General features: G+C 41.9%; 1 protein-coding gene across 3 annotated transcripts; it reads left to right on the forward strand.

Annotated features, from left to right (window-relative positions):
* The first annotated feature begins 1,552 nt into the window (after positions 1-1,552).
* COLEC10 (collectin subfamily member 10) lies at positions 1,553-23,294 on the forward strand. Of its 3 annotated transcripts, none has more exons than XM_035556242.2 (6): positions 1,553-1,620; positions 16,190-16,261; positions 17,914-17,985; positions 20,100-20,154; positions 21,286-21,381; positions 22,870-23,294. In XM_035556242.2, the coding sequence occupies exons 1-6, from the start codon at positions 1,579-1,581 to the stop codon at positions 23,259-23,261; spliced, it is 729 nt and encodes a 242-aa protein (XP_035412135.1). In that variant the 5' UTR covers positions 1,553-1,578; the 3' UTR covers positions 23,262-23,294. The 3 variants fall into 3 exon arrangements, with proteins under 3 accessions (XP_035412135.1, XP_035412136.1, XP_035412134.1); XM_035556243.2 differs by lacking the exon at positions 1,553-1,620 and adding an exon at positions 5,116-5,713 and having other exon boundaries at positions 20,100-20,148; positions 21,281-21,381; XM_035556241.2 differs by lacking the exon at positions 1,553-1,620 and adding an exon at positions 5,275-5,713.
* The last annotated feature ends 586 nt before the right edge of the window (positions 23,295-23,880 follow it).

The following is a 23,880-nucleotide window of genomic DNA, read 5'->3' on the forward strand; positions in this document are numbered from 1 at the left end:
TTTTTTGCAAAGTGCTGAAGAAAGTGCTAAAAGCTGTTCGATTCTGGCTGTGTTTGGAAAATATGTGGCAGAGTTCAAACCGAAAAAGAAAAAAAAATGAGAGAGAAATTAAATACTCTGTAAATCTATATAATCTATAAATGCATGTGTTCAATCAGAAGGTCACATGAGTAATGCAAGCCTCCATGGCTGAATGCTAGGAGCAGGAGACTAAGATCCCGTGGGAATGATGTGCTTGTGCCTTGAAGTTTTTTCAATGTTCTTCAAGATAAGGAGGTTTCATATAAAATCCACAGGTCAGCACATGACCTAAGTACCACTTACATGTTCACGTGATTTATCCTGGGCACCAGCTTAGCGTCTGCCATCTCTGGTGAATGTCTCGTACCTACCAGCCAGCTTTCTCTGCAGCACCCCACAGAGTTCACCACTGCAGGGAAGGGTTGAGAGCGAGCTGGTGAGCAAAGCTCAGGTTTGCACTAGCACAAGGCTTCTCTAAAAAGGTTAAAGAGAGCAGGATCAACCTGTTTTATTTTGCCATGGTGGGGAATATGCCTGTTCTCATGCACAACTTCACTGCTAATCACAACTAGAAACTTAGAAAGCAAACACAAAAACTAGATGCTTGTTTGGTATCAGTTCACCAAAGTGTCTTTAGGTCTGTTTCTAAATATAAATATTTTCATTAACCATGTAATCCTCCGTTCAATTGCTTACATTAATTAATTTAATTATTTATTTTTAGAGAGGAGCCTCAAACCAGCACGGGAAGGTCATAGCTGGGCACGACAGAAATGTGATTCCAGGCAGAACATCACACTTGGTTCCTCTTTCTCAGCCCCAAATACCAATCCTACAAAGAGCACTGGGGATGTTTGAAATCCAGGGCCAGAACTGAGCTCCATGACTCAAGGCATTATGTGAACTCTAGGAGCAGAGCGAAAGAGAACCCTAAAAGACAGAAATGCCTGAGATAAGACTGTAAAAATCTAAGGCTGATTAAATGGCCAAAATCTCTCATGTGTAAACAAATAGTTAAATTTCTGTCAGGGAGCAGCATGTTCAGTTTTCTGAAGAAGCCATATTTCCCAGAAGGAATTACATAAATATTTATGAAAATAAAGCAGGAAATATTTTCCCAGGGTAGGACACTGTTCAGCACTACATCAGGTCAGCAGAAGCTGGGGTTTATTTTGTCAGTCTTCCCCTGGAACTGAATCATTGCCCTCTTGTTTGCAGAAATCTGTTCTGACACAGGAAGAGGCTGCACTTAGATAAACAGAATTACAAACCACACTGAGTATTTCACTTTCTATCGCATCTGTGAATGCATATCTGAGCGCCTTACTATTTTGAACAGCTTCTCTGAGTGATTGCATGGAAAATAACAATAGGTATCTGTCTCAGGCTTCTCGGGAAATCTGATGCCATATGAGTAAAGTCAAAGGAATCTTCAGTAGAATTAAAAGCCAGCAGACTGACTGTCAGAGAAGCCTTCACAAAGAAAGTGTTTATGACTTGTTCACTGTGAGCCAGTAAATTCTAGTAAAGTGCAAAAGCTAGAAACATGAAGTTGCAATGCAGTGCTACCTGAGGGAGCAGAAGTCACACACAACTGAGGTAGGTTTAACAAACGGGGTACAGTGTCTGTTCAATAGGACATCTCATAAAGAGTCCAGCAGCTCTCTGAATTTATGGTCTGCACCCCAAGCTCCTTCTGAGATCTTGGTACTGACCAGCCCTTCTGCTCCCTGAGCACCAGCTCTCTCCGTATCCCTCCTGCCTCGCAGCACATACTTCAAGCTGGAATCTGGTCAGCTTTTCTGTTTAAGGGCTAAATGAAGAAGGTAGGAGGGGATAAAAGGGTGAAAGAAGAGGTAGGAATACCCCCAAAAGGGGTTGTCAGCTCTAAAGCAGACCTAAGTTACTCCAAAACTGCCATCCCTGAGTCAGACCTGGGAACATTCGAGATCATCTCTCAAGGTACCAAACTCAACAGAGTCAAACTCCGTAGGGAAGCCAAGAAGATCATAGCTGAGAGGGGAACATCTATTCCTACACTGCTGGGCTGCCCCTCAAGTATTTAAGAAAAAAATTCCTAATACCATTAGGGTCCTATGAAAGTTGTTTACTGAATGTAGAAACAAGGAGATTTTGGAGAATTTTTGTCCTTGTTCAGTTCTATTTTGGCAGCTGTTTGGAGGCATATTAAGGTCTAGTCATTGCTTATATCTTACTCAGAGAAATAACACTGGTGGAGCCTTGTGTTTACAGGCTCAAGCAGACAGTGCATGGTGTCAAAACCAAAAATGACATTTTACAAAACACCCTTAGGTTTACTTTCCTCTCTACACTTGGCAAACCACACGGTACCACTTTCCCTCTTCCATTCTCTCTAAGCTTTGCCATGATGATTGATGTATCCATTACGATATCCTGATACACTCCAAATCATCATGATCTGTTATACCAGGAGAATAGAAAGCCATGTAGGAACCCAAAACAGATAAATATATATATATATATATATTTTTCCTTTTACTTCAGATGCCCCCAGGTTTATTCAGTATACTGCAGTACAGAAAATAAAAGTTCTCCCTAATACTAAATTTAGTTTAGAAAGGTTGCCAGCAGATTCTCAGCACCTCTACCTGAATCAGTCCATGGTAATGGACAGGATGTGTTAACCTGGAGTTCACCCACAGAGTCTGGGAATCTGTGAATAATTTAGATTGGCTGTAGAACTGGCCATCTTCTGATGCACACCATTTTAGGATGTCGTCTCTATTCCTTATCATTTAAGGAGAGAGTAAGTCATAAATGACTTACTCCTTGTCATTTAACTACTAACATGTGCATAACCAAGTCAAGGTAATACCAACGAGCAAGGAAGTGCTTGGGCTCCAAGGAGGATTAGTACTACAGGAAGGTTAACTGACTACTGCTCAGCTCAAAGCAACAGAATATTTCAGGATTTTCCTTTGTGTCTTCTGCTGGTTTCCTTGTAAAACATTCACGCCTTAAGAAATGTTTGTTTTATGTCTTTTATGTCTGGACAACACTGCTTAGTTTGTTTTTCTCCCTTGCCTACAGACATTTCTCTAAGCCCGATTCAATAAGAATTAACACGCACAATAGGCAATGTGCCTCATTAAATCTCCATCAGCAGTGAAGTTGCTTGAGGATTTTTCAGTGAACCTGGTTTGATAAATACTGATTCACCAAAACCCAAGATTTTTGTTCTACTATATCTGTTGTGATGGATTTCCTGTTAAGGAAGATTTTCTAGTCCCAGGATGGAATTTCTTGTCGAACATACAAGAAGACATAACTGATTAACAAAAAGCCCTGTAATAACAGGATAACCTTAAGGCTGCAGTGCAAACGCTGGTTTGAGTTAGGCAGAGAAAGCATTTGAATATGGATCTCTTACATTTTAAGTAAGTGGCGTCATTACCAAGCTCTTGGATATATTAAGCTCTGTTTCTCAATGTGTGTTTAGGGGTTTTGTGACTTTTATGGACAAAAAAAATTGTAGGGTTTTGATTTCATTTCTTATGTGGAATGAGAACATTTGAAAATGATCATAACAGTAGTATTCAAAAAGGTTGTCTGCCTTGTCCCAGTCAGTAACTTAACTGGTTAAACAAATGGATTCCGGTCTCACTTACACTTACCCCTTTTTATCACTGATAAATAACAAAGAATTCACTGCAAGTCTCTCAGTATTGTGGAGCAGATAGCATCATTCACGTCACTTTGGCAACATTTCCCCAAATGCCTCCTCCAAAGCTAAGTACACTAACTTCCCACTCCTACGCTCTCTATTCTTGCTCTTACATTGACCTTCTGCTCACAAAATGGAAAGTGAGGAGAAGAAAAAGATAAATAAAACAGATTTACAGTGTACAAGTCGGAGGCACAGTGCCCAATGCAAATCACAGAGGAACAAGTTTATTCCTGGTACAACTCTATCCATCTCTAATCCCAGCTTTTGCTCTCCTCCCCCTCTAGCTGTGGCGTATCTGTTATCAAGGCCACATTTGAAGGTGTTAGTTAGATAACATTCTTTAGCACTGAGACCACTGTTTATTTCTGAAAAGTACTGTATACAGTTTAACAAAAAGAGAACAGTGTTTTGAAAAATGGGACAGTCTGCGACCAGGCTAGAAAGAAAGAGAGAGAGAAGTCTCCTGACCCCTCTTGGGGCTTTGGCCAACAGTTTATCCCACATGAAAGCTTGAAATCAAAGCCTTTCTGCGATACCTTTAAGAAAAGACATCCACTTTTACATCCCTGCTGCTACTTTTTCTGTCTACTGGAAGACTAAAATATTGTGATGCTAAGGAATTGATACTCTTAAATAGCGGGGAGAGCACCTCAAAAGCTATTATTATAGGAAACATATTTTTTGAAAATAGAAAGCAAATGTGCCCTCACTCAATAGGAAGTTCAACAGAGTTGCTCAGCTTTTCGAGTAGCTGTCTGCTTTCTTGTGTAAGAAACCAGAAGTTAGCAAAATTCCTGGAAAGATTATAAATACCCATCTCCCCTTTCTTTACTGCCAAGCTTCCTAGAATAATCTGCCATCCCTGGTTAGTGTGTTCCCCGTAAGAGAAAGCTGGAGGTTTTTCTAGGAATAGAAAAAACATACGGATGGACAGCTGTCACAGTTCCTTCCAAGAGGATATATAGCACTGCTGCATGCTACCTTGGGGCCTGTGCTGTACCACTGTCCTGATATATCTTCTCTCCCAGTTAGCAAGTAGAGGAAAAAGGTGGTATGAAAGGATGTTCTGCAGTCATTTAACCTCGTGCTACTTTGGCTTTAATCCTGAAGTTTGTCCCTCTGTGCTGTGCTTACCAAAATAATTTGGGCTTGGAGCAACCATTGTGGAAAAATCTGTAAGCATAAAACCATCATTTGTGGGTTTCTGGCTCAAACAACCATTGGTAAAATCAACTTTTCATCCCCCGCTATGGGGGCTTTGGGTAGATGGCATCCAAAAGGAAATCACACCAGTGACTTCCACCCACAGCAGACTGGCAGCTAGTCCCTTGTCACAAAAGGTCTCCTTGGAGAAAAGCTCTTGTGGTAGTCTTTCTACACATTATAAGGAGGCTGAGTTACTCTTCCAGAACAGAACCAGCCACAAGTATCCTATAACTAATTAGTACTCACTTGGATACAATACCACAGTCTTTTGTCTCTTGAGTAAGTGAAAAGCTGGGCATGAAGAATCAGCAGGGAAAGGAAAAAAAAGAATGACAAAACAGATTATCCCCATATATTGAAGAAATTTTCCATGGCAAAAGCAGCTAAACATCTCACAGATAAGAGATAAATTGGAATAAACAGCTGTCAGTGTTAAATAAATATCCTGGATAATGTGCAGGACAGAAATAACTACAGCATCATCAAACTCCTTTCTTCACTTTATTTAGCTGTTCGTGCATGTAGCTCCCAATCTTTGCACTGCTTCAGTTAGCAGAGCATTTATTTTTGAATCAGCTGCATTTGTTAAGACTGTAAAAACGAAAGGCATTTCCTGAGAAGCTACAAGGATGAGCAGCAAGAAAGAACAACAGCTAAGGAAATACGGGACCCTAGTTGTGCTTTTCATCTTCCAAGTTCAGATTTTTGGTTTTGATGTTGACAATCGACCTACAACAGATATCTGCTCGACACACACAATTTTACCTGGACCAAAAGGTGAGGAATATGAAGTTACTAATGCTGAGACCAGTACTGATAAAGGCTGATTTTTTTTAAATAGATGTGGAACGCTTGTGGCACAGGCTGGGGATGAAAGATCTAAAGTAATGCAGACTGTACAAATGTCTAGAAAAGTGAAACTGTAATGGGGGAAAGTGATGAAGCAATGAGATTTGAATTTTCTTTAGTTTCAGGAACTGTCTCGCATATTCTCATATATATTAAAGTTGTCCTTTTGCACCTTTTTCCAGCCATGTAAATCTTCTCTTACTTCTTGTATTCATTACACAGCCGGTACAGGTAGCAGCCATAAATTGAGAAACTTTGTCTGAAAGTAAGCACCTATTTTGAACTGTTAATGCTTCACTTTGCATATAGGTAGAGAGAGAAATGCAATATTTAAAATGATTGTATTGACATCATTTCCAAATGCTTACCTGTAAACAGAGCTCTACTGCATTCATCAGACCTGATCCAGCAGCTCCTGTTGAATTAAACAGCACCTTCACTGCAGACCTCAACAAGAATTAGATCAGCTCTGGCATGTGCAGTTCTTTTGTCTTCAAAATTCTTTGCAAATATCTGAAACCAAATTTTCTGCATTAACTTACTTTTTGGGCAACGTAACTAATGTCAATGGAATTGCCTGGAGGGTACCTCAGCCAAAAATTAGAACCACAATATACAAATCTATCTTGCGATGGGAGATCTAAAATCTATATTCCACACCATGGCTACTGCAGTTCGAACTATTGCTTTCTTTTTAGTAATTCATTGTATTTTTCTATAGGCTACAGATTGAGAGGAAAAAAAATTGCAACTGATTTAAATTTTAAGCAGAAAAAAGATTATCAAGTCAAAAGCATTTCTCCAGACTCATTTGTTTTTATGATAGATTATTCAAATGCATGTTGCTTAAAGGACCATTTTTAATCAGCAAATTAATTTCTTTATGATTACAAACCAAGCTTAAACTTTTGCTGCCACAGCATAAATGTAGAGAGATGTAATGATTCCCAGGGGAGCTAGTGGGAGTTTGTTTAGTTAGTACATGAATAATGGCAGGCTGGAGAACAAAGTTTGACAGAATTGTGTTTAACAAGTCATGAGGCTAATGAGGTGGTCATGTGACAACGTGAGAGTAGTTGGGACTCCAGGTGGTTTCTGGGGTCTAGCTGGGACAGGGAGCATTTCAAGGTTAGATACTATGATTCTTTGCAAGTGCGGTACTGAGAAAGTCAGTATATATCCATTGCCAGTCCTACTGCCCCCTGGCTGATACTGAGATGGGGGAGCCAAACACATGTTGGCAGGGTCCTCACTACTACTGTAAAATTAGATTACCATAGCCAGGATCTATGATTGGTAAAAGGAGTGTAAATCAGCTCCAAGTTACTGGCTCAAATCCATTGCAAGTCATCAAATATGTTTTGCAGTCTACGTGATACGATCCTATAGCCTGATTTCAGTTCCTACCAGATCTGAGCTCATCCAGGGCAGTTATAAGCTGATGACGGTGAGCTGGGCAACTAAAGACAGAGCTGGCTGGGTGTGTGAACTACCCTGTTCCTCCTCAGGCATCTCTTGTAGTTAGTGATGAAGCTTGCTGGCCTAATATGGCAGAAGCCAGTCTGTCCTGCTGCCAGTTTTCCTCTATCCATCTTGTGTCTAAGGACTCAGAGCACGCGGTCCCCAGCTTAGGACCACACAACAGCCACAGGCAACACTTTTCTGCCCAAACTTTAACCCTGACAACAGGCAAGGCTCAGACTACCACTGCTGTAAGGTTTATTTTCTGTGCTACATTTGTTGTGCCCTTTTGTCAGACATTCTCCTCAATATAGGTTTTGACCCACCCTGCACAATTTCCTCCACCTCACCTCCCATTTGCTCGGTGTCTTCAGCTATGGAGGTCTCACAAGTCAGAGGTGCTGAGCTCCCACAGTACAGTGGCCAGCTTCTCTCACCACCACAAGCCAGATTCCTGTTGTGGCAACTTCCTCCTTCCATCTGGACATTAGTGGGATACATGGAGTATCTAACGGGACCAAGCACCTAGATGTGCAAGAATTCAAAGGTATTAAATAGCTGTGCAAAGCTGTGGTGGCACAAACTGCCCTGTGGACTAGCTCCACTCTGTGGGCCGCAAGTGGGATCGGCCTTGGTACCACACAGCAGCAATGCTGCTCTTCCCATCACACAGCACCATGGAGAGGAGGCTAAGGGAAGAGAGAGGATGTTTGGAGAGATTCAGACCTTATCACTAAGCTCTTGCACTGTTGAAGGCTGCAGTACTCACTTCATCATTTAGGCATTCATAGTTACTACAGGAGCAAGCACTTGACCTTCCTGCATGTTCACCCTAAAGATCACCTGTTCAAAAAGAGTCATCGGTGTCACTGCTTGTACAAACCACTTGTAACTTTTCCAGATAATTTGTGTAAGCCAAGCTCTTCCCTTTCAAAATTATCGTCTTGTTTATGCTCAGAACTGAGAAGTCACCAGTGAGGTATAATATGAGTGATGGGATGAAAAGAAAGGGTGATTCCAGGCTGATCACAAGGAAAGTCTTCGCACCAGTTGTGACAGACCCACCAGCTCCCAAAGTGTGTCAGCAGAACCACAAAACACAAAGAGCTAGAAAATACTCTGGAAGGACACAATCTCCTAGGAACAGGAGAAAGACGGTAGAAATCCTGCGTCTTTTCCACTTTCAGTTGCTATGATGAAAGTCTGCCTGAGTTAAACTCTTCTGCATTTAGAAATGATTAGGGGTTTCAGCCTGACCCCTGGTGGTTATTTGTCATCCAAACCAGGCACTCTGCAGTCCCCTCCATCTATTTTCTGCTTTTCCATTCCTGATGCTAGAAAATGAATGTTGAGGTCTGTTTTTAAAGAATGATGCAAAGAAGTTTTGTAAATATTCACTCCAGGAAAAAAAAAAGGGGGGGGGGGGCGGGGGGGGTGAGCGGGCGGGAAGGAGCATAAGAGAAAAGCAAAAGCTGGTCCTCCTTTCCCAGTCTCATTTTCTATGCAATGCTCAGGTCACTTCTCAAAAAGAGGGGAATTTTTTAATGAACATAGCCTTGGTGCAATGGCTGTCTTGTCCTGCCTCCTTAAGAAACTTTTTGGGGTACATGGCAAATTGGCTTATATAGAAGTTAAAAATAGAAATCTGAGAAGCATTTTCTAGGACCCTTATTGAAATATTGAAAAAGAAGCAAATTTGTGCTTTGGACCAAAACATGTTTTTAGTATTTGTAACTAGTGATTTGGGGTGTTTGATGTGAGACATTTAAGAATGAATTGGATTTATCTGGGCTGGTTTGGTGCAGGACTTCTGAAATCTTAGGTTAGGTAATGCTTATCCACAGCTGACTAACTAGGACAGTAAAGACCAAATTCTGTACTCCATTAACTTCTTGGGTCCAAACAGAACCAGATCTGGCATAAATAACACAATGAATTTCCCAGGGTAGCCAAGTGCTTGGACTAGCAAAATTAGTCATGGCCCTGTTGCTCACTTTCCACCCTTCCGAGCCTGGAAATAGGCTGGCGGCTGCTGATCCTGAGAGAGGAACTGGGAAACTGTGGGAAGGCAGCAGTGAACGCTGTGAAAGGAAAAGCACCGGCTGTCAGTCCATGCTCTGGCCTGAGTAAATCAATAAGCAACAACGTGAGGGCAGAAATAAACTGAGAGCCCAAAACTTTGGCTACTAAACTTCTATCAAAAGCTTGAATAGGGGGAGAAGAATACGGCTGGCATTGCACAAGTGCAGAACAAGGCTAAAGCTGATTTCATGTGAATTTGGAGGAGTGTGTCTGAACACTGACTCCAGATCTTACTATCTTGCTATCAGGTCCCAGATCACTCCCTTTGAAATCCAGACACAAGAACTTCAAAGGCCTTGAATCAGGCCCAGGTTGAGAAACTGGAATGAGATGAAATCTGAAGAGTATTGGGAGTTTCCCATAGCAATTCAGATGGAAAGCATTTCCTTACTATTATTGCTGACAAATGATGCTTATAAACTCCATGACTTTGGCTGGCTCCTCAAAATAGCATTTACTGTGGTCTCCAGTATAGCTGTCCATCTCGCAGCTTTAATTGTGCTTACGCAATTCCACTCCTGGAAAATCTAAAACTCTCTCAGAAACCAGATATGTTGCTATCCACATTTTCTTCCGAAAATATAAAGTGCCTTACCACATCCTATAGGCTGTTCAAACCTATAACTAAGCTTCCCTCTTAGCGCCTCACGTTTGATCTGAAGATCTTTATAATTTTTTTTCTTTTATAATCTTTATAATCAACACATAATTCTGTTTTGTCATGAATTTTAGCCTTCATGTATTTTAGCACATGTTAAGTTTCTGATGTTTATCAGCCTGAGTTATAAAGCATGTATGTGGGCACTTAAATACAAATTCAGAAGATATCAGGTCTGTATTTCTTACCAATGTTGTTTTGATTCCTCACCCAAACCACTGTAACCCATGGGTCTTTGAGATCACATCATAGTGGCAGGGGATCAGGTGGAGAAGCTTAAATTGGGACAGATCAAGTGAAAGATGAATCAGAAACAATTTAAATGATTTCTGTGTTATTAAAGGCACAATATATGTCCCATCCGTGCACAAAGGCCCACACTTTCAAATAATCCAGGTCAGTGGAGCTTCACAGAACCTACTGAGGGTTTGAGTGTGGCCCATGCAATACAGTAGAAGGGTATTTCTAGTGAAGTTAATATCTGCTAATAAGTGGAAAGCAGAAAAGTGAGCAGATAATCCAATTTATTCTTGAAGATTCTTTCAGTTTCACCTGGAAAGGTGACTGGGCCCCTGCTGTCTAACTTGATGCTGGGTGAAAAAAAGACAGTGCCCAAGAAATTGTAAGCAAAATGCTTCTATTCTCATAGTGCAACCTGTGGAGCCTTGCATGTTCCTTGCAGGGCACCTGGAAGAGTGGCTGTGGGTGAAGTTAAACACTACAGCTGGACTGATCTGTCTTTTTTTTTTTTTTTTTTCCCAAAAGGGGAGGCCCAACATCTTTTTCTTCTACCATTCAGATCATATGGTCCTACCTTCACCTTGCGCTGGCTCAGCTGTTTATTCATCAGAGTCCTCACTTAGCTAGTTCAGCTTGCTAAAAATGTGTGTTTTTATTTGCCATATTGGCATTTCCCTTTTCATTCCCATAATTCCTTAAAAACAGGGTCAGAAGAGTGCTCGAAATCACCCAGAGTGGGACAGAAGCACGCAGGTCAGTGCTGGGGTCAGACAGGAGGAGGAAGGCTGGGGAAGGGCACATCACGTCGGATCGATTCCAGCCAGATGATACCATTTTACTCCAGGGCAGGACAAGAAATCATGTCCTCACTAGTCGTATGCATCTTGGAAACAAGAACCCCCACAGCTACGGGAAATTCGCTAAGTGTCTAAAAGACAACGAAAGTGAAATTAGAGGAAATCTTCAGTCTTTCCATTGATGTAACTGTGACATGCTTGTACAATGGAAAGGCAAACTGTTTTGGTGTTGGGTTTTTATTTATTTATTTATTTATTTCTTGGAGTCTGCGACTCCCTCTGGTGACCAAACCTCTCAACAGAGAGTACACATTCAAGTGCTGCAAAGGCTCAGCGTCAGTAGGTTGCAGACTGTACATGGTGTGTCCTTTTTGCTGTTCAGACTATCTGATGTAGGAGAAGAACTGTGCTTTAGCCCACCAAAAGCAGAGTTTCTACCATCTGAAAGGGATGCCCAGGAGTGTGGAGGAAGGTACCCGGGGCTGTGATGCATGCTGAGCCTGCAGGCTCAGGGAGCTGAATCTGGGACTTTTGGGAGGGCTCTACCAAGAAAAGGCTTTGTCCTTCTTTTGCTTCAGAGGAAGCATTTAATTGATTCACTGTAAAAGAGAGGCTTAAGAGACATTAACATTTATGGAGTATTTTTGGTCAGGAGACAGGAATTGCAGCTGACCTGAGGCCACGGCTTGTCAGCACACCAGGAGACATGTCTCAGTAAAACCCTGCGTGGAGCCGGGGAGTCTCAGCAGGGCTGTGAGTGAAAAGGCTGGATACTAAGTGCTCCTGGAGAAAAACATGCCTAAACCCAGTTAGGAGCCCCCCCCCCCAGCTTCAGCTTCCAACCAGCCCGCAGACTTGCTCTCGCCCATATTAGGGCTGTATCTCCCGATAAACATAGTCTCTGTAATCCTTGGGGGTTACAGCCTGATTCTCCAAGATCCAGGGTCAGACCCTAATTGCAAGGCTTGGGGAGCCACTAAACATATGTGAACAATTTAACCTGAAAACTTCCTCTGTTCGTGAATACAAACCAGATAAACTGCCAACAAAAGACTGAGGAAGGAAATATAAATCACCCGAAGGTCAGTAAATTCTTATTAATTGCATTCTTACCAAATGTGACCTCTCAACATTGCATTGTTCAGTGAAACTTCTAAAGAGGCAGAGATCCTTTCAACTGCCTAAAAATCCTGCTGATTATTAGACCTTCAGCATTTCCCTGAGCTTGTTTATAGAAGAAAGGACTCGGTTTTCTCTCGCTCAATTACAGTTACTGTTTTCTAATGGCCGCAGAAGTCATTTACTGCTTATCGTTTCCTCTTTTGTTCTGCCTCACGCAGTCCCAAGCTGGAAGAGTCAGTCTAGCAACTTATTGCTTCATGTGTTAACTTAAATATTCTGATAATTTAAATCTGTGACACAGAAGAAGTGAATCAGCTTGCAGGAATATGAACAGGTAGAGAAATGGCCATGCTTCAGCTACTGGCTCCCAGTGTTTCATCCACAACCATATCAGGCATGAGATCAGGATCAGATTTTTATTTTTTATTTATTTTTTTTTTCCTGTAAGACAATTCATGTAGCATAAAGCACAGTGGTACAAAAATTGAAAAACTCAGTCCAGAGCAAAACCAGGAGTTAGATTTCCCTTTCTGTCAGACTACAAAATAAGTGGCTGGTACAGGGGGATGCCCTGTCCATATAAGGTCCCAGAGGAAAAGGAGAGATGCTTATTATAAATTAGAGAGAAAGCCAACTCAACTCCTGTCCAAAACAACCTTTCACACACCCTCCTACCTCATTGCGAATCACAGTAAAACCACAAGGGGGGAGCATAACCCAAGAGTTCACATTTTTTGTCAAAATTTGAGATCACTGCACACAACAGCTCAAGGCGGGCACAATGGATTTATAATTATAACTCCGTATTTCCAAGTACTGGGCTTAGTCCAGTACTAGATTAACAATGAAATGGTACCACTAATTAATGCTGTTGGCTTCTACCCTTGCTTTGCAATAGCCTATCCATTCTCAGATGTGATACTGGGAGAAAAGCAGGATTTCCCTTCTCCTCTTACAGATAGGCAAATTAACATTATTCTCATTTTCCCAGGTAATGGAACTAAGGCAGAACATGGTAGGCTGATTTATGCCAAGATGAAACAGGTGATAGTCTTCCTTCTAGATGGTTTGAGCAATAATTGGGACTACATGGGAGACATTAGCAATAAAAGTTGAGACACCTCCTAATTTCTCAAAATCTCCAGAACAAACTTTCCCACACCTTTTACTCCTTTTACTTGCCGGCTCTGAGTCTAATGGCGCATACGCAGGAACCTAGCTTCATCTCTGGCAGCCCCACCCGTCCAAAGTCTCAGAAAAAGCCACTGCATCTTTAGTGGCTCTAAACGTTGTAACTGAGATTGGAAGAAAACGTCTCTGGGAAGTAATCACAGCTTCTCTGCTGCTTATTGACTTTCTTTCCAGGATTCTATTTCTAAGATTAAGTGCCTAAGCAATGCTTTGAGAACAGCAGCCTCGCCAGAGCCCTTAACCCAATAGAGCGGTCTGCAAGCCACGGGGAAGGTGACTGGGTGGTGAGGGTGACAGGTAGCCCCCTGGGTAGGGAGGTCAGCAGGAATCTCATCTGCTCTCCTGCATGACACAGCCCAAAGAAACTCCCTCAGCTCTTTCTACACCAAACCCAGAATTACAGCGTCTCTTGCACATGGAAATTCATTGCACAGGTAAAGGCTGGACATGAAGAGGCTCCTAGGTCCCCCTCCCCTGCTGGACAGCGTGGCCCATTTGTTAAATAACCCCATGCTACATTTCTAGTCAGAACTCATCCAGCTTTTCCAGCCTTTTAATCACACCCTGATTCCCTTCTGTTATCACACATTTCTTCTCCTGCATGGCTTTGCAGACCATGAACACACCAGCTCTTAACTTTTCCCTGAAATTTCATTTTACAAGCTCTTTGCCAACCTCTGGGAATCTTTCTGAATTTCTGTCCTACTACGAAGTGATTCTTACAGTTTTCTGAAGAGTTTCACAGGTGGGTTTAGAATGGACAATTGCTTCATTTCTCAGTCATAAATGATGTTAGCACTGAGGTCAACAGCAAAATTAAACTGCAAATTCTCTGGCTCTGCTGTCTGATGACCTCCAGACAAGAACCCAGTACAAGCAGGCATCCTTCCATCTGCTTGAGGCTCAGACCCAAGCTTTATCAGGATTTTAAGAAGCTTGGCTTTTGGAAATACATACTGACTTATCAAGCATCTTTGAAGAATCAGTGAGAATAAAAAGATGTTTAAAACTTCTGCTTCTGGCTGGTTACAACCTTTTCGTTTCCTATTTTGTCCTGAGGCAGCTGGAATTAAAAACAAAGTGCCTGAGTGAACTAGCACACACATGTGAGGTTTCTTCCTTTTCCCTCTCTCTAACAAATGCTCCCTCCCTCCAACTCAGACTGAATTTCAGCCCTTTATCATTTGCTGTTTGGACCACTGACCACCACACCCAAGGTTATCCTGACTGATGGGGTGAGTCTGCCCACCACAAGGGAGCCCCAGCACTACAGATTTTGTGGCACACACTCACATGCCAGAGGACCCCCTGCTACATTTTGTATGCTGCAGTTAATGTGCCCCGTTTCTCTTCTCTCATCACCCAGTGGGACACCCCATGATATGCTATGTCTTGGCTACAAAAGTAGCGGAAGGTAAATAATGAGTGGGTAGCTTTTTTTTCACAAAACAGTGAGGACACCCAAAGAAACAGTCAATCTGAAAGCAACCACGGGAAGTTACTTTCTCTCCCAGCACATTAAATCATCAACATCTTTGCTACAAGATATTGTAGGGACCAAAAATCTAACTGCATTTAAAAGGCATGAGACTAATCCGTGCAGGGTAGAATAAGAAGTGGCTCTCACAAGCTGCCTGGATGTGGTCCTTGGGTCAGGTAAGCCCTCCAACCATTGCTCACGGGGAGCAGTCACCCTCAGCACACCCAGTTCTCTGAACACCTTCTTCCAGGGCTGGAGACACCATCCTCGGTGAGATGGGTTACTGGTCTTGTCGTGTAATCTGTCCTTCTCTTCTGTCCTTCTTCTTGTCTTGCAGACAATGGTAGGGAACCGGAACAGGGGGGAGATTTTGGAAGGCTGTCTGTATTCAGTGATGGTCTTTTGCTGCAGGAGGGTGTAGGTGTCCCTCCCAGTATTTGTCAAAAAAAAAAAAAAAAGTGGAAAGATGTCCTCAGGTTTTGGATCAAAATTAAGAATTCGAAGATAAAATAATCTCAGTTGTACCTCTGGTATTTTGTTTTGCTGCATAACCTTGAATGAAATTCTGTGCAACTTCTTTCCTAAGGAAAGAGATAACATTTCTTTCCCATTACTAATTGCTGTCTTGCTCTTTCAGACTGTAAGCTGCTCAATGAGAGGCTGTCTCTTACTATACATATAGGCAGTAACCTGTGTAACAGGACCTTGGTCTCATTTGGAGGAATCTCTGCACTACTCTAATGAATGATGAATGCAATGAATTTACTTCCTCCAGATACTCTGTGAATGACTAATTCAAAGTAAAGTATTGGAGTAATTGCGAAAGACGTTTGTTATGTTAACACAGGCCACCTGTCAAAAACTGAAGGCAAGACTTCTGCCACACTAAGTGCTAAGGTCTATGCTAAGATCTGTTGCAACACATTTATAATCCTCTTGTTTCTGTAGCATCTGCATACCTTGAACTCAGAGTCACTAGGAACAATTAATAAATTCAATTGTCTCCCTTGACATTTCTCCCTGGTGTGTTCAGGTTTTCCAATATTTATCTACTGAATAAATTCAATTCATTTATTTATCTGCTTTACAGCTAATAGGCCTTAAAGTATAAGAATTGGTGTTGGTGTATAATCCTTATGTTGGAACAGCTTCCCCCAAAGGGAAAATTGTTAGCTTTTCCTAATGATCAGATGATCAGATTCATCAGCTCTTATTTGGAAATTTATCCCATGGCTACTGTGCCCTCAATGTGAAATAAAAAGAAATCAGTAGAAAAAAAAAATGATAGTGGACTTTACTTTCTGAGAATGTATAACTGGTCTTACTGCACTGAGTAAAATGTCCCATGATGCTTTATTTTATGTTTCTGGAAGGCGATGAAGGTGAGAAAGGAGACAGAGGAGAAGTTGGCAAACAAGGAAAAGTTGGACCAAAAGGACCTAAAGGTATTTATGTCGGTTTGTTGGCTATTACTGGTATATGAATATCAACATACACAACTGTACTGGTGCATATGATCAGTGCTGTTTAATGCTTTTCATTCCTCTTGCCCTGGTGGATTTCACAATGCCTGTCAAATATTAATCAGTGAACCTAACAATGCTCTAAGAGTTTGGGGCAATTTGTGCCAATAGATACCGAAGCTACACCTGGCAATAAATCTAAAGTAAATTTCATGTAATAAATCAGCACATTTACTGCTGATCTCCCAAGTGACAACCATAAGTGTGATACAGAAGACTGATAACTACCTAAATCATACGTACAATCAGGAAGATCACTGTTCTCTTAGTGAAATGATCCTTTAGGTGTAACTGAATTTTGAGAGTTACTTCCTGGCAATACATCAGGATGCTCAACAAAATTCAGTCTCAGCTGTCCCCATTTTGCAGAAAAGCAAACTGAGAAACAAAGTTCCTCTGAGCAAGCAGCATCAGGGCTGAGAGCAAGGAGCCAAAGAAGTGTCAGGACTCATATTAAACATATCCCACACCTTCACAGCGAGCTGAGCAGAGCACTCTGAGGCACCAGACGGGATAGCGTCAGCCTTGTTTGCATACTCTAACTCAAAAGCTTAATGTATCATTAAAGTTTAATGATAACGCAATCCATGTTCTTTCTTCCTTGACAGTGGTCTAATATTTTAAGTTTAATCAGAAAAGTTTCTAGCTTTATAGAATCTTTAAAAACATCCTGTTATTACTGTTATAATGAAAACCTTTTTCATTTTTAAATGAACTCATATGGCTTTGCTTCTTACCTTAAAAAGATCAGGTAAGATTCAAGCAGACCATGTAACAAACCAATTAAGAAGTGACTTAGTGATGTTAATTTCAGTGTGCAAAGTGAGACTTCCTAGAAATTAGAACTTAAACTATCAATCAGTCAAAAAGGCATCCATTATTTCGGTGCTCTGAGGACTGGGAAAGCATACACAGCACAACAAGTAGTTCCCTATTTGTAATCCTGCTTAGATGGAGGATTCCCAGCAAAGCCTGAGTACTTAACCTCCTGAATAAACCCAAGGTTTTTGTCTGGGGTAGAGAAAAAATCAACAGAGAAACACTTCCCAAGCAACATGCTGATGGCCTGGGTTGGCTGTGAAGTTAAATCAATACTCATGAGGAGTTTTAGTTTATATTTTCTGTACGAAAATATGATGTTTGTGAGCAGCTGAACAGGCAGTTTTGCTAAGGTGCCTTGCAGTGCCCTGTTGGTATCCCACAGTAACGATTTGAACCTGTGCTGCCAGCAGGGTGCTGCTGTGGACCTTGTTTAAAGGCTGGTTTCTGGTGTTGGAGTCACTTTGCTGCTCCCTGCCAGAAGAGCGGGGCTACCTGTAACCCTGTGGCTCACAGAAACACCTCAGCAGCCCAGGCTGGTACAAGCAAGCTTCATTTATAAAACTTTCTATATAAAAGTTAAACCATAAAGCTTGTAATGTGTTCACCTGTATACTCACAGGAGCACACTTGTGTCCGTGCCTTACATTTGGACAGGCCACACTCAGGGAAAACAGCAGCAGTAAAGGGCTAGTGTCTTGGGGAAGAAACGACAGAAGCCATCCTTACCCTTTTCCTCCTGTTTCTTCTCTCAGGAAACAAAGGAACTGTGGGGGATGTCGGTGACCAGGGAATGCTTGGGAAAATTGGTCCTATTGGTGGAAAGGGTAAGTCCTGGTCTGGGAACTTTCTTGTTTGCTTTTTTTTTTCCCCTCAAGGTAAATATGTGTTTTGTGTGAGTTCCAGGTGTGGAGGTACATTAAATACCTGCTGTGACCAGTGGTCTCCAGAGAAAACTATGCATAAAGATCAGTGATGAGAGCCAACTGAAATAGTTTTATTTCCCATGTGCAATAAAGCACTTACATGGCTAAAAATAATTTGCTATGTGAGTTAAGAAATCAATCCTCTGAGATGATAAAAGAGAAAGGGAGAAAATCTGGCCCTTGTGAAGGAAGTACCAAAATCTTCTGATATCTTGGAAAGAGATAGCCGAACTAGTGCCTCTGCTTTAGATGCTGAAGGGCCCGAGTCAATACTCTGCTGGTGCTCAGGATGCCACGCCTGGTGATCCGCACTGGTGTGGGAGATGTGAGCAAGGGATGCCCAGGACAGCTGGGTAAGGGAAGGATTTTTAGAGTTTTAAGAGAGCACTTACATAATGCAGGACAACCACTCCTTGCAAATCAAGGCAGACTCCAAATCTACTTGGATAATCATTTCAAGAAATTATTGGTCTAGTAGCCTGAAAAGAGGCTCAGGCTTTCCTTTTAGAGCTACTTAAGAAGAAATATTACTTCTGCCACAATGAGACCTGCCTCAAAAGCTCAGCAGGGATCCACTATCCTAAGGGGAACTCTGTGGTCTCTAACCAAAGCATCAGCCCGGACAGGCGAGTGAGTGGGTGGAACAAGCTCTCCTGGGAGCTTCTCAAGCCAATACTTTTTAATAAACCTTTGATGGCCCCTAGCCAGCCGCAGTATCAGAGAAGAACAAAAGAATTTGGCCTGAGGGATTAATTTTCAAAAGTACCTAGACAACTGAAGACGCAGATAGCTATCTCCTAAGATGTCTCCAAGCACCAAAGGAGACTAGAATTTAAGAATCCAAAAACTGTTTATCTGAAAGTAAACCAATGCTCTCAGCCTTTAAATCAAGCTGTCATCCTGACTGTATAATGTATTGCCCCCTTCTAGGTGGATTTTTTTCTCTTTTCCTTTTTTATTTGCAGAAGCAAAGGCCACTAAGTCACTGTTTAGACTTACCATTAAACATTCAAGTTCTTAATGAAGCAACCCTGAAATTTCAGTATATTAGTGTGCAGGCTGTCAAGCGATATTAATTAAAATGCCAGCCAGCTCCTGATTTCTATTTAAAAAATAATAATACAACCATATAAAAGAAAAAGCACATCAAAACATGGCTATCAAGAAAGTAGAGCAAGTATTAACATTATTTTGCCTCTGAAGGTTTTAATTTTCAAAAGAAGAGCTGACACTAATTTCGGATAAAGTCCATCTGCTCTTGATCCAGACAGCCAAGACTTTTGACAGCTGTCAAATCACAGCTGAGATTACTTAAAAAAAAAACCAACAACAACAAAAAAAACCACGCTGGTCACTTTCCTTTATTAGCGTAGTGTTTGGAGAAGCAATTTTATTTTATAAAAGTCATTTTTATGAATCACGGTACGAGGGGAAAGCAGCTGGAGGAAAATAAATCCCATTTCCATGAACTACACCTGAAATGAAACACTGTTCCTTACTGACCTCGTTTCATGCAGGTGCTAATTGCTGCCTGCAAACATAATCTGTTGCACACATGAATTCGGTGGCTTAGTGACCATCAGCCCCATCTGGTCCCTTGTCCCAGCATGAAGCTACCGATCCCAGGAAAGGGCTCTGTCCTGAAAGGCAATGAGAGTAGCCAGGTCTCACCTCCCTCAGGTTTTCTGAGTGCTTTCAGCCTCTTGGGATCACTGGGCAGTTTATATTTAAAGCAGTACTAGGAACCAGCAGCACTCAAGATGCCTGTGTTGTCGGTGAGTTAGTTATTAAAGAGTTCTCCTTATTTTCATTCACCAGAATTAACCATGGCTTGTTTGACTTGGCACATCTGCCAGTACAGTACATCTACCAGTACGGTACATCTGCCAGTACAGTACATCAGGGCTTCCTATCAGAAGCACACCACTAATATATTATTAAACAGGGTTCTCAAATACACTCCCCTGACATATGTACTGTCTGAGATCTGAAAATGTATTTTCCTTTTTATTCAGGTGACAAAGGAGCCAAAGGCTTATCCGGGGTGTCTGGAAAAAAAGGGAAAAGCAGGTATGCTGTTCATCCTTCTCTGAAGAATGGTTGAGTTTTCTGGGTCTCTGATTTCAGGGTTGGTTTGTCTGGACAAATTTGAGAATGGGTGAAACAAACAGGAAAAGACTGAAAAAGTTATGTTTAGCAAAATGAGGACTTGGCAGGGACATGACTGATGGCTATGAATATAAAAACATTCACAACACAGGGAGAAGTTACCTAAATTAATAGAGAACAGTTGATAAGATGAAAACTAATGTGTAAACAGGCCAGGAATATTTTTATACTGGAAACTAGAATAAAGTTTCTGAATACCAAAGGAATGAAGTCCTTTAATAGTTTCCTAATAGGATCACAGGGACAGAAATATATGTGATTTTAGATAGAGCACAATCTGTTGTCAGATGAATGCAACACATTTGCTAAGAGGAGAATTTGGATTTGATGACCCAGAAGGTTCTTCTCAGTCCTAATAACCTTGAATGTTTTCCCCCTTTGAATGTTCCACTGTGTTCATTTATAAGACATTTCATATGCAGCATCAGTCTGGCTCTTCATGGGAAACCATCAGCAAATTGTTTTCTTCCTGAGAATAAGAGAGGAACAAACAAAACCTACATTAAGCCAAATTTCAGTTTACCAACAAAAAATATAACTGAGACTTCAGTGCTTGACAGCCATTGATTATTTGAGTTGGTACCAACAATTTCTGCTGTACCACAGCTGTATGCAGCTGATCACTAACACGATCCTTCTACTGAGGTATTTCCAGTACCACCTCAATGCATCCTCCCAATACTCTTTCACTGAGAAAACAGTGGTGCTGTTTTTTCTGTCAGAAGTCTAGGAATCAGTGCTGTTTATGGATACAGAGGTGCCAAAGGACACCTTTAGCATTCAGATGTGACACTGTGTGATCAACACTTCAAGCCAGTTCTCGGTAGCCAGATGGAATTGATGATGAGAGGGGCAGGGGATGTATAAATCCTACACTGATACGGGTGGAAGGAAGATGGCAAACTGTTCCATCCACATGCTTAAAAGTCTTCAGAAGATTTGGAGGTGGGCTATGGCTGACCCTACACACACACATATACACACACAAGTATTTCTGAACAGATAAATCCTCTGTCCTTTGCATTGCATCAGGCACGGTCTGTGACTGTGGAAGATACCGCAGAGTTGTTGGACAACTGAATATCAACGTTGCTCGGCTTAACACATCCATCAAATTTGTAAAGAACGGTAAGGGTTGTTATGTTGTGTATTTGCTGTGATTTATTTGGCTCTCATAACTTTTGTCACTGCTATTCTTCTACCATTGTTCTGTGGTAGCATCCAGGCAAAGACAGAGGGCTCACCGTGCGATGCAATGCGAACACATACAGAAAGTAGGCAGTCTTGCACCTGTGAGGATACAAAGAGCTGATGAATAAAAGCAAATACAATACAGCAATGATCAATAGCACAACTGAAAGGATCATAAAAAGAACCAGGCACCGCTTGCTAACTGCCTCTGCGCTGCCGGCCTGCTCAACCTCAGGCTCAGTGGCCACTCAAGCAATGAAAGGAAAAAAGTTGGTGCAGACCTGGTCCAAAGAGCCAGGAAAAGCACTAGGAAACTATAGATCTTGCTGCTGCTGTGCAGGAGGACTGCATTCATGGTACTCTCCTCATGCCTTCCCTCACTATGAGTGTCACTATCCTGTAATAAGGGAGACACCAGCACCCTAAAACCATGGGTTATAAAAAGTCACGTTTGCAGGCAGTGCTGTCAGTGGGACAGTGAAAAATGTCCCTACCAAAAGGAAGGAAAAGCATTTCCTGGCATGGCAGAGATTTTGAGAAGGCTCCACAACCTCTTCTAGGCCTCAGTCAATATCTGTAAATTAAAATGTGTCTGAGACTGTTATATGGCCAGCTGGCACAGCTCTCATCTATATTACTAAATCCTGCAAGACTGCATGGCCATACCAGGAGTGGTCCACCACTAAACTGCGCCTGGGGTAACTCCGGAGTTGTGTGGGAAAATGTTATTTGCCCCAGGCCAAAGCTCTGGCCAGGACCAGTCCAGCAATCCAACAGCAGGGACAATCAACTGCCAGTTACCCAGGAATGCTTCTTGGCACTGCTTTATTCAATAGGATACATGTTGCCTAAGAAGTTTGCCTTTTAAAGCTGCTGAGCAGCCACAGTTTCCTTCCTAGTCAATGCCCCTTAGTGGCTACAGCAGCTGTGAATATCAAGCTGTATTTAAAATGGCTTATTTTAGCAGTAGCATTGACTTTCTTCTGCATGGAAAGGGCACAGAAGCTATCCATACCCCTGTGTTCCTATCCCACAGCACTCTTTCACAATCTATAACATAAAATGTGGCAATATGGCAATGACAGGAGTGTCAATAAAGCAACAGGGGTGATCCAGAGTTATACACTGCTATTTGTCCATTTAGCATGCCTTAATTCGGTAAAATTTACTTGAAGGACGTCTGGTACTCAAGTGTCACAGGAGACACATGCCAGTCAGGACTGAAGAGCCCTTGTCCTAGTGCATGCACAGTGCTTGTCACTCCCACTAGTAGTCTCTGATCATGTCCTCATTGTTCATCATAAATTCAGTGGTTGGAATACTTTTCCTCCCTCCTTTCATTAATTCTGATGTAAAAAACCATCAAATTGAAACACCTTTGATAGCTGCTGAAATGCCATGAATGATTTTTTTTTTCACCTTTAGTTATAGCAGGCATCAGGGAGACAGACGAGAAATTCTACTACATCGTCAAAGAAGAGAAGAATTACAGAGAAGCCCTGATCCACTGCAGGGACAGAGGAGGAACACTTGCCATGCCTAAAGATGAGGCAACCAATGCCCTGCTTGCTGACTACATCTCCACGAGCGGTCTCTTCCGAGCCTTCATTGGGATGAACGACATGGAAAAAGAAGGGCAGTTTGTGTACGCAGACAGCAGCCCGCTGCAGAACTACAGTAACTGGAAGGACGGGGAGCCTCACGACTCCACTGGCAGCCAGGACTGTGTGGAAATGCTCAGCACGGGAGAGTGGAATGACTCTGAGTGCCAAGTCACCATCTACTTCATCTGTGAATTCCTCAAGAAGAGAAAATAAATGTGCCACAAAAGACATCTGGCACCTTCTGTACATGCTGTAATCCCTCCTCATTCGTCCGCTGTAGGGAAAGCAGACAAAGAGGGATAAGTCTCCCTCCAGCCTTCACTTCACCAGGTTAAAAAATAACTACTGCTAGATGGCAGTGACCATAAAGTCAGCTCAGGTCTCCAATTCACCAACTGTGAATTTTTAATTCATTTTCGAGTGTAATTTAGGGTGGTTGGGCAAATTTAGAGCACATAGAGGTAAACATGATTTCACTAACGCAGGGGAAGACTCACTTATCTCTGCTTCCCACTCTATCATCCATCCTGTTGGGCTGAGGTGTGAGGAACCAACTTAACAGTGGTACTTCTGTCTGCAAGTCTGTGCAGCTTGCATGTGACTTGGGAATAGATAGAGATGGGGCAGTTCTAGCCTCTGATGCCCCGCAAAAGCTGTGCAAGAATCTAGAAAAGTTTAGTGCAAAGAAAACAGTATAAAGGAAGCAAAACCATTGCTGTAGGCTGTAAACAAGCACAAATAGTTTATTTTATACCAACGTGCACTGCTGGTTTAACAAGTGATTGTAAGAACATATTAACACCCTCCCTCAGTAGCCAGCAAGGTTTGATGC

This window comes from Cygnus atratus, chromosome 2 (genome assembly GCF_013377495.2).
Source record: "Cygnus atratus isolate AKBS03 ecotype Queensland, Australia chromosome 2, CAtr_DNAZoo_HiC_assembly, whole genome shotgun sequence".
NCBI classification, from domain to species: domain Eukaryota; kingdom Metazoa; phylum Chordata; class Aves; order Anseriformes; family Anatidae; genus Cygnus; species Cygnus atratus.

Excerpts from the sequence above, each read along its gene's own strand:
- COLEC10 (XM_035556243.2), top strand. The coding sequence starts at position 5,566 with ATGAGCAGCAAGAAAGAACAACAGCTAAGGAAATACGGGACCCTAGTT. Across the intron at positions 17,986-20,099 it reads TGGTCCTATTGGTGGAAAGG|GTGACAAAGGAGCCAAAGGC; the intron begins GTAAGTCCTGGT and ends CTTTTTATTCAG. Across the intron at positions 20,149-21,280 it reads GTGTCTGGAAAAAAAGGGAA|ATCAGGCACGGTCTGTGACT; the intron begins AAGCAGGTATGC and ends CCTTTGCATTGC.